The 10,846-nt window shown below is 28.3% G+C and overlaps 1 protein-coding gene across 2 annotated transcripts; it reads right to left on the bottom strand.

Annotated features, from left to right (window-relative positions):
* Positions 1–2,323: 2,323 nt before the first annotated feature.
* LOC126844202 (dnaJ homolog shv) lies at positions 2,324–10,165 on the bottom strand. 2 transcript variants are annotated; one of them, XM_050582171.1, is made up of 6 exons: positions 9,831–10,165; positions 8,359–8,740; positions 6,642–6,784; positions 4,723–4,924; positions 4,398–4,608; positions 2,324–2,748 (listed from the first exon to the last, which is right to left on the bottom strand). In XM_050582171.1, the coding sequence occupies exons 1-6, from the start codon at positions 9,896–9,898 to the stop codon at positions 2,684–2,686; spliced, it is 1,071 nt and encodes a 356-aa protein (XP_050438128.1). In that variant the 5' UTR covers positions 9,899–10,165; the 3' UTR covers positions 2,324–2,683. The 2 variants fall into 2 exon arrangements, with proteins under 2 accessions (XP_050438128.1, XP_050438129.1); XM_050582172.1 differs by lacking the exon at positions 9,831–10,165 and adding an exon at positions 8,972–9,196.
* Positions 10,166–10,846: the final 681 nt, after the last annotated feature.

Genomic DNA, 10,846 nt, shown 5'->3' with positions numbered 1-10,846 from the left:
ATGGCGTGATTTTAGACATTAGGCATTATTAAAACATAAAAATAAATATTAATTTCAAATAACTTTTATTGAAACTAATTTTTCATTTAATAAATGATTAATATTATAACAACTGAAGCACTGAATAAAAATAGCCAACATCAGAACAATGCATTTTAAAATTTATATTTAATTTCAATATCAACATTTAATTTTCTTTTTTATTATTTATAGAAGTAGGTATAATATAAGTAATCGCTCTACCCTAAAAAAATTAAAACTATAGATTTTGCTACTAAAACTAATTGATACTAAATAATGAAAAATAAAATTATTTTAAAATTTTTAATTATTATTATTTAGTAAGATGAATTGTTGGTTAGCCATCTAAAAAAATATCAATATATGGATTAAAAAATTGAATTAATCTTAATTGATCTATTATATATAAAATATGTCTCTGGATAAGTATTAAATAATATAGGGATTTAATGCACTGAATATTATTATTATGTAACTGTCCAGATCTAAAAACCTAAAAGATTTGCATCGAGACATTTTATTTAACCTCTCTTTGGACGTTTTTATAAGCACTGCCAAATAGTCAATCAAAAATCAAAATAATGTTTGTATCATTCTTTATTCACTTCTTTCCCTTTAAAGTTTTAATATAATATACAGATTGACCTCTAGATATTTCATTCATGTTTTTTACTCTTAAGTACTTAAACACTTTTGAACTTCTGTTAAACTACCAGACCTTTAATATACATATTTAATGCATTCTGCTGAATGCTGATGGTTATACATTCTTAACCTACGGACTACAGTACGTCATTACCGGATAATGACATAGACAGTGATTTCTGAACAAATAAGGATTTTAATTCAACCAATATCAAGACATATTACATACTACGCGTGTATGGTTCTCTTTTAAACCATTGCTTACTAAGCTCGTGAAGTAAGCAACACTAGATACTTGATTTTCAACATATCTTACAAAATTAATATTATTCAAATTAAAAAAAATAATTGTATTTTAAGCAAGTAGCACACTCGCTTTATTAGTAGTAGAACATTTCCGATCTGACAGATAGCTAAACTTACACTACAGTTAATGAGCACTTAGCATGCAAAATACTTTTACAAAACTAGTTATGAATCCTGATTACTAGATAAAGGTACCATGAATTATAACGACATTACTTTAAAACGTAGTGCGCTCGCTCGACACCGTGGCCGTCGTAGCCGGGCACCCCCCTCGGAACCGCTATGTACTGACATACATACAACATACTACGTGATTCCTATATGTTTCCTTATGTTAATGAATAATGATATATTTTTGTTGGTAAATAATTGATATAATTTGAGTTCATTCGGCGATTGAAATATTGATGGTGATAATAGAATTGTATACCTATGGTTTAGGGTTATTTTGATTGTTGTGAGAGTTTATGTTTTTTTTTGTTATGTTGTATTGTATGGTGTCAACTTTTGTGTTGGAGTTGTTATTTTGTGGATGACACACGAGTACATAAATATTGGTTTTAAAAAATGTATCAATTAGTATGTCTTATATATTTTTATTTTTCATATGATGTATTCGGTATTCCACATTGATGAACTAACCGTTTACAAAATAAATTATCGCAAAAATAATTACACTTTGAGTGGCGATACGTTAGATGCTGTGAGTTGCTCAAAAACCATACCAAGCTTATACAATATACTTATTACTGTCAATTTCAAACTTATCATGTATTTATTTATTATTATAATTCTAATAATTATAAACAAATTGTTATTTATTTTATAGATACTTTTTTTTCTCGAACACTTGACTCACTGAAGAAACGAAAAGAGATTTAAAGATTACATTTTATTATCATAAAAAAAAATATGACGTGTACCCTAAAAATCTCAGTAGACGATAAATGTTAAAACTTGCGGTAAAAATTAAAATATGGGGTTTCAATTATTATTCTAATGTTCTTAACTGAAATGATAAAAAAAAAATGCAAACTTCGATGTGTGAAGTCCTCTTAACTAGAATATCGAAATTAAGATATTGTGTACTATATGAAAAAAAACTTGATATAAATTCGCGCGTGTTAATTTGTTTTTTAAATTGCGGTAACAACAAAAATATACTTGATAAAAAAAAAAAATTACAAAATATATCTTCATCGGCTAATTGCTTATACTGTAATAGTAAGGACAATATTCTAGTTATAAAATAGAAAGAACACAGGTAAAATTATTATTTTCTGTATTATCACATAAAATAAAAATTTTTGTACGACTTAAAAGACACACATAATAACAATATCTAACTGATTTGCTCATCACTAATGATATAAGTACACAATATTAACAAAGTAAATAATTATAAACTAATATTATAATAAATTTTGTATTTTATATTCACCACTGTACTTAACATGAATTACATAATTCGTATTCCTTTTCTTATTAGGTACAACGAAATAGGATTTTTTTTTTGTAGTATACATACTTAAATAAATGTCTTACATTACATTGCAATTTGAAAAATATGAAGAAAAAAAAGTATCATGACATTTTTAATCAGTTTTTATATACATAATATAAATATCCAACCTTAAACCGATTAAATACATCACAGATTTATAAAAAGGAAAAGTTTGTGGCACTGGCAAATCTGACACATTCCGTTAAATTAATATCCATTTAGTCCGTTATAAACTTTATTGACTGAACTTTGACTCAAAATTTTCACGAGGTCTGAAACAAGACAAAGAATACATTATTTTTTAACAGCACATTTACTATTTGGTATAATTATTATTAGTCTGTTTGCAATACCCCCTTTCCTTATGCACTAAAAGATGAGGTGTTTTTTGGTGAGGAGAGGGGGGGAATCCGAATATATAATTAATTTCTTCCTAATTCTACGCAAATCCTTGGATATTAACAATTTTTGGTCAAATTTTATAAGCAAACATTTTTAAAAAAGCGATGAATGTTATAAGAAAATGTTTTAATCAAGTTAATTCTCTAATTTTAAAGAAAAAAGCTATTAAAGTTACAATATAGCTAAAATAAAACACATAAATATAAATTTAAAATATAACTAAAATTGGACAATAACCTAACAAAATATGAATTATTGTTTATAAACTAACTGTGCAATGGCTTCCTGCTGACAGTGGCAGTTTTTTCTGAACAGCGTTTTCACATGATTTTTCTTATGCAAAATTAATTATAATTGAAAATTCTTTTCAAATATAGTTTCAATCTTATCTAGTATTCATAACCTACAAAATTGTAATTTTTTCGACGATAGTTGAATTATTGTAGAAAATAAATTTTCTAAAGTTTTATGGATTTTATAATGAAGAAGGGATGATTAAACCAGAAACTGTGAAAATTTTAATTCCTTCAAACACAATACTTGTTGCAAATTGTAAATGTAAATCTTGTGAACGTGTAACTTGCATTGCCGTACTAATAATGTTCCACGTACAATATATATCATACTGTAGTTGTTTTAAATTGTACAGTTGTAAAAAACCATTTAAAAAATATATCAAAAACAAATATATAATACGTAATTATAGGAATAATAAATGGTAATTGTTCATTTATGATAATAAATTATTATATTTATTAAATTATCGTTGAAAATTTTAAATAGAATAAAAAAATTGTGCGAAAATGTATATCTTGTGACAGTTGGATTTTATTTTACTGTAATATGCTTTTTCCATTAAAATAAGAATAACTTTTGTTTGAAACATTTTTTCATAACATTCATTGCTTCTGTAAATCCGTAATTGTTTGTCAATTTTGACCAAAAATAACAAAAGGTCTGCAGGATTACGAATAAATGTAAAAAAACACCGCGGACTTTTCAGTGCATACAGAACTATATAAGTTTATATTTATTCATTTAAGAATCAAGAGAAAAAATGTGTTAATAATTGTATTAATTGGATAATCATGAAATATATTTTTCTTCGCTTAAAAATGTGGTCAGCTAAATTCCTTCAACACCTGATTTGACACTAGTGAATCAACCCACATTGCTTAAGAACTAAGATTGACACCTTGTATCACTGTGTACACTGTACACATAGTTTGAGTATAAACACTGCACTTTTTAGAAGACTTGTGTATACATTTAATCGTGACTATTTATTAGGGGTGGACACTTACTTTATTAAACTTTTTCGGGAGTAGTTTAAGGAATCAAGGTTTAAAATCAGACTGATGATAGAAATAGGGACATGATATAACATTTTCTCAGAAATCTGAGGTTAGGATTTTTGTTTATCAAAAAAAATAATATTTAATTCTTCCAGAAACTTTTAAATATGTAAATTTTACAGTTTTTAAGTTAGTAAAATTAATAAAAAAAGTTGAATCACTACCTTGTTTGTCTTCGTCACTGAAGTCATCACTGGGGAATTGTATGTCAATGGTAATAATGAGATCACCATGCAAATTGTTGTTATCATAGTTAGACATTCCTTCGCCTTTCTTACGAATTTTAGCACCAGGCCATGTTACTTTATCTTTTTCAATTACAATTTTGCGGCCATCTAAATGTTTGATTTCAGTTTTAAAACCAACCAGTGCATCCTATTTTATTGAAAAAAATATACAAATGAATAAGACTACAACTTTAATATTGTATCTAATTTACAATTGAAATATAAGAAATAAATGTATAATTTTGTCATACAAATTACAAACCTGCAGTGAAATAGTTAAGTTTGTGTATAAATCATCACCCCGCCTTTCAAACACAGTGTGTGGTAATGTTTTAATTTTGAAAACTAGGTCTCCTGGTTCTCCATCAATGTGTGGTTCACCTTCTGCAACAAACTTAGTTTCTTGACCATCCATCATGCCAGGTTCGATTTCGATTTCTAACATGTTTTCTTCAGTAACCATTCTAAAAAAAACACATATTAACTAGATAGAAAATAAATAAATTATTAGTAGTGCAATTTATTTATATAACAGGCAAATATACTTAATTCATAACCAAAACTAAAATTTGATTTCAATTTTAAACTTAAATTCTTCAAAAATGGTATAGAGTTAAAATAATAATTACAGAAAAGTGAGGTACTTATTGCCCAGATGCATATCATATGGTGAATAACATGGTTCTTGGTAATAAATTATTGGTACTATTGATCGGAACAACAACAAAAGGAAAGTAGGATCATTGATTATAAACACAATATATTTATAATCAATGGTAGTATCTAGCAGAACGAGAAGGAAGTTCATTTGAGAAAAGAGAGAAGTATTTACATAACTGTTTATCAACTCACATAGGAATACCTAACACTAATACTTAAGTTGGTCTTAACTCTCCTATGCGCTAAGGAGATAAATTCGAGGTTATGCATTAACCATGTGCAGTTTAAGGAAATTTTAAGATGAATGCAGCATATGATAAAAACCGTCTCTGAACTTTAACTCTTTCAATGTCCATATAGTAAAGCCTAGGCAACTAAAAAATTCTACAGAAAACTTCGGTCCTTACATCAATCTCCTCCTGAAGATTTATGAAGTCCAATATAATCTTAATTTTGCAAAATAGTTTTAAATCAACTAGAAATATAAGAAATCTTCAGTCTGGGATCACCGACATAAATAGCATTAATTAAATACTTAATCAATGTAAATAGTAACGGGATAAGTACTCTTTCTGAAGATAACCTGAGATAACACTTTCACCCATTAGACTCTACCAGTTAAGTAAGATTTAAACCAGAATAACAAAAGCTCATCAAGCCCAGCTTTAAAGAGTACCTCCCACAAGAATATTGGGGTTAACACGATTAAAGGTTTTTCCATAATCAGTAAATATGACATCAACCTTGAAGACGTGGTCTTCAATGACATTTACAAAAACAAAAATATTAATAACAACCAAGTTCATAACGGTAGATTGATTAGGTCTAAATCCATACTGCTAATTAACTTAGATTGGGTTAATCGATGGTTAAAAATAGTTTGAAAAGTTTTGCAATGAAAACATTTTTCTTAGCGCCTGAGTGGTAGTACTGCACGTCAGTAGTTAAATGTTAAAATATTAGTATGGCTGAATTCAGAATTTTATTCTCTACTCTATGTCATAGAATTTCTAGGAAATTATCTAAACAAATTTAAAATGTAAAAAAATCATTAGAATATAGTAGTAGAGTAATTTTTTTTGTGCGCACTGGTAAGTAGATTATTCTCACAAACATTTCTTTGATGTTACAATGTATTATCAAAACATTCCGGTGAACATATTTGGCAAATGTTTGGCAATGTGGACTCATCTTTATAAAAATCCTAGTAAAAAACTTTTTTCAAAATAGCAAATTTTTTGTTCAGAACTTATCGTATTGAAAGTGTAAAATATTCACCATTATAACATGATAAAGGTTGTTCGCTAAGTTTGAAATGTGACAATTTATGAATCCGACAATGTTTTTTTTTTAAAAAAATGTTTTAATGTTTAATTTTATTATATTTTTTTTGGTTATTGGTAGCACTAAAAGTCATCACATTCCAAACTTTGAACATCCTGTTCAACAGAATAATAAACCTATAAACAAAGTTAAGCAATATATCATAGTTATATCATGAAATTGGAAAACAATACTTACTTAACATTTGGGCATTCGTCACATACATTTTGCTGCATCATTTGAAAACGTCCGGGGCCTAATTGTTTGGTGATCATTTCTTGTCTACAATTACATTGCCTTGTTCCATGGGATGGTTTTATTACAGGTTTATTACGTGTAATCTAAAAATAAAAATAACATATTAAATATAATGAACATACCAGTTGGTTGCTATATTATACCGTGGCTTCTAAAGAACAACGACCTAACAGCAAAAAGTCTAATTTTAATGGAGAATGAATTTTAAAAAAACCAGATAATTCTGACTAATTAATTAATTAATTCTTTGCAATCTTATTTATTGACTTAGTAAATTTATTCATTGTTCTTGATTCTAAATTCATGAAAAACCCATTTTTTTAAAATGTCTACCTAGGTCGTTGTTCTTCGGTTAGGTTACCTTACAATTTCAAACTATGGGTAATAAATTCATGAATTTATTCGAGTACACAAAGAGAAGTAGCAGAATATTTATTAAATAATAAGTTCATAGAATAATATTGAATGTGATTCGAATAATAAAAATCATCATAGACAAAAAAGAAATACAACTAATTAGGCTTTATTAATAGGACGCCACACCACCCATTTATTAAGGAGTAAAGATAAGCAATTTTCCGCAAAATTTTAGTTATGAACTTTAACTACAGAGTATACTTAATACATTAATCAAGATTCTTTATTGTATTGGTTTTTTTACCATTGTATGGTTGATTACCCGTTGACTGTTGATTCACTCACACATAGCAACCTCGAAATTGACTACGGCCAAAGTGTAATTTTCCCCTTTTTTTGGAGTTTTTTCTTTATAAAAAAAAAGTTAGACTAAAGATTTTTGAAAAAATAGGATACGTCATAGTTCCATTTTAGATTTACCTTTGGTCTAATTTTCAGATCTAAATCCCTGAAACTTTGCTTAAAAAAGTGAAATAAAGTAAAAATTTCCATCCCTTCTATTCCAGGGGAAAGGGTTTATGATATATTTTTGGTTTATCAATTTTTATCGGTAGTACTATATTTAAAGAATATTCCCTATAAATTTGGAATTAATTTGACTATTTTTAAAAATAGTTATAGAGTATTGCAATTTTAAGTTGAAAAATAAGTACTTTTTTTGGGTGTCAGGGAGAAGTTGAAAAAAAATTGCGCTATATCTGAACACCTTCCTTGTCTGTTTAATTTTATAAATACTGTAAAATCATGTTCAAAAACAAAATGACATTAGAAAATGTAAAAAACTATTTACTTATTTATACTACTTATAAAAACTAATTTAATTTGAAAAATGTAATAACATATAAAATAAAAAAATTATCGAATAATTTTTCCATCTGTAGTTGTTTAATTTAAAATGAGTGTTCTATGTAGCAATGTTTGAGAAACAATGCTGATAATTTAGTAAAAAAAACTAAATGCAATTAAAGAATAGTCAATAGTCATTGCTGTTTTAGTAGTTATCTCACTTTGCTTTAAGCTTAATATTAGAGTTAGCAAAAAAAATTGTCTATACCCAACTTCATAATAAATAGAGAATAATAAAACAATGTCTAAAATAAGTTAGCTTTTCAAGTAATTAACTTAGTAGCTCAATTTTTTTTTCAAAAGTCAACGATGTTCAAGAGAGTAAAACAATAATCTCTTGAATAAAGCAAACTAATCTATTTAAGTCAAAATGGAGGCTATTGACTTTACAAACCTTTACAAAGTTTCCATTGTATAATTCTTCTAATGTAACAGCTAAATCTAAAACGATGGTACCACCTTTAGGTATTTCTTTTTGTCCAGGTGATTCATCAAAGTGGAAGCCAAAATCGCCAAAGAAACTTGCAAATGGATCATGACCACCAGACATAGAATCTTTTTTAACACACTTTTCTCCGCATCTGTCATAATCTTTACGCATTTTTTCATCGGAGAGAACTTCATAAGCGTTCCTTAGTTTAGAAAATTTTTCACCAGCTTCTGGATCATCTCTATTTTTATCTGGGTGAAGCTGCTTAGCCATTTTTCGAAATGCTGATTTAATCTGATTATGTTTTGCTGAGCGATGCACATTTAGTATGGTATAATAATCTGACCTAAGGATGATAATAAAATTAATAATAACCATAAGATTTTTAACAAATAATAGAAACAAATTAATTTATAAAAGTACACACGCTTTCTACCCTATTTATTAGTTATTTAATCAATCATAGCTTTGTGAATTTAGTTTGTGAGTTGAGGTGTTAGGGAAAATATCTTTTATACGTTTTAAAACCGGTAACTAAGTACAACAAATTTCCCGAAAACCCGGAATCAATGCATACCTTATGAGTAAACGAATCGAGTGGGCAGGCCATGTCTGGAGGTCAAACGGAAATTTTGGAAGCTTTGGAAGAAAAAATAAATGGGAAAAGACCTGAGGTCACCCTAGACAGTGCTGGGAAGACAGGGTCAACGCTGATCTAAACACGTGCACACGGGGAGTAACAATAGCGGGCAGCATGGATAGAGATTGATGGAGGAATAAAGTAGAGGCATCAAGTCTTTCAAGGACTGTAAAAGCTGGAGAATATTAACGAAATTGATAAAAATGTTAGGAAGTAGAATATATAAAAATAATATAACTTTATGATGCACTTTATACATCATACTGTTTATTTAAAATTTAATTATACAGCTGATAATATGACTGAATCTTATCATTATACAACTAAGATTATGATAGTGTTCTAACTACCTATATAATTTAATCTATTTTGCAAGGGTTTATGTAGCTCATAAGAGATTACATGAAAGTGTGTAGACTCAGTTTCCTAATTTTCTTTTTTAATATGCCTAATGGATGAATGATAAATACATTATAACTATAACTATACTTTATACAACTATCGAACCCATCATTCATTTATAATAAAAAAGTAACATAGTGATATTATATGATTTCCTATGTTAACTACAAATACTTAAAATACAATGTACTCATTTTTTTTTTTTATACTTTGAGTATTTTAAGCCGAGTAAATAAAAAAAATGTTTGCCATTGCTCATTTATTTATAACGTTGTAGACACGACTTATAGTGGTATATTATAATAGTAGTAGGTATAGAATTTAAAGTTCAAGATAATCGAGGACTAATGTCTTGGGAGATAGCTAAAGAAAAGATTATAAGAAAATTACTTACTCGCAGTACACCATGACGAAGAATAATATAAAATTGCATATTATAGTATCGGTGTTTAAAAGAATCATACTTCTAATATGGTCTATAACAAAATAATGTTATAATAGTAATAAATAATAATGGAGAAAAAAATATTTTGCTTAGACAACAACTACTGCACAATGGTCCCTTTTCCAAACTGACTAGAATCACAAAAAAACTAAATTGTATGCAGATAAAAATTATTCAAAGAAACGAAAAACAGCTTAAATCAAAACACAACGAAAAAAATCATTAATATTTAACATTTTAACAGAGATAAACACAATTTCAAAAAAAAAGTATGCGTTGTTCTGTATGGGTTTGATACGGTGTAATCATCAATAATGTGGACGGCTGTGATTGGTTAGTACTTAGATAGTCTTTGCCCGGGCGCAACAGCAATCGATACCAACCGACAACCACTCCAGGTTGCAGACTACATAAACCGTGGCCTGTGGAGGTAAAATCGATTGAACGCCGAATGACCTTCATTAAAGTAGTGGCCCGCGGCAACCGGCCACTGGGCAAATCAAATCAATACTCATTATATTTGTACACATGGCCATGTCGAGACACTGACGTCTGTGTTGAATGCTGATAAGCGCGCGGTGCACGCCGCACGGGAACATTGGTGTAAAGAATTGACATATTTTAATGCATAATATATTATAATATGTCAATGGTGTAGTGTTCACTGTTCATGATGGAAGGGCGGACGTCTGTAGACCGTATTGATTTTCGGTATGCAGTCTGCAGACACAAATAGTTAGGCGTGAACTCAAAAGCTTATTCTCTGGTCATTTTACTACTACAATTAATCTCTGATTAATTATAGTATGAAATGCGAGTAATACAAATATATATTTTTTCTTAATCTTGTCAGTTGTCACACAATCTCAGTGGAGTAAATAGGAAAATGGCTGTAAGCCCTCCTCGCAATACATTGTGGAATTATATTATTAATGTCACCTGCATAGGCGGAGATTTGATTAATT

The sequence above is a fragment of the Adelges cooleyi genome, unplaced genomic scaffold (genome assembly GCF_023614345.1).
Source record: "Adelges cooleyi isolate 19-005CV unplaced genomic scaffold, UGA_ACOO_1.1 ACOO_flye_CR_arks_rails_tigmint_CR_PRNA_651, whole genome shotgun sequence".
In the NCBI taxonomy this organism is placed as follows: Eukaryota; Metazoa; Arthropoda; class Insecta; order Hemiptera; family Adelgidae; genus Adelges; species Adelges cooleyi.
This window is presented reverse-complemented; position numbering and strand designations above follow the sequence as displayed.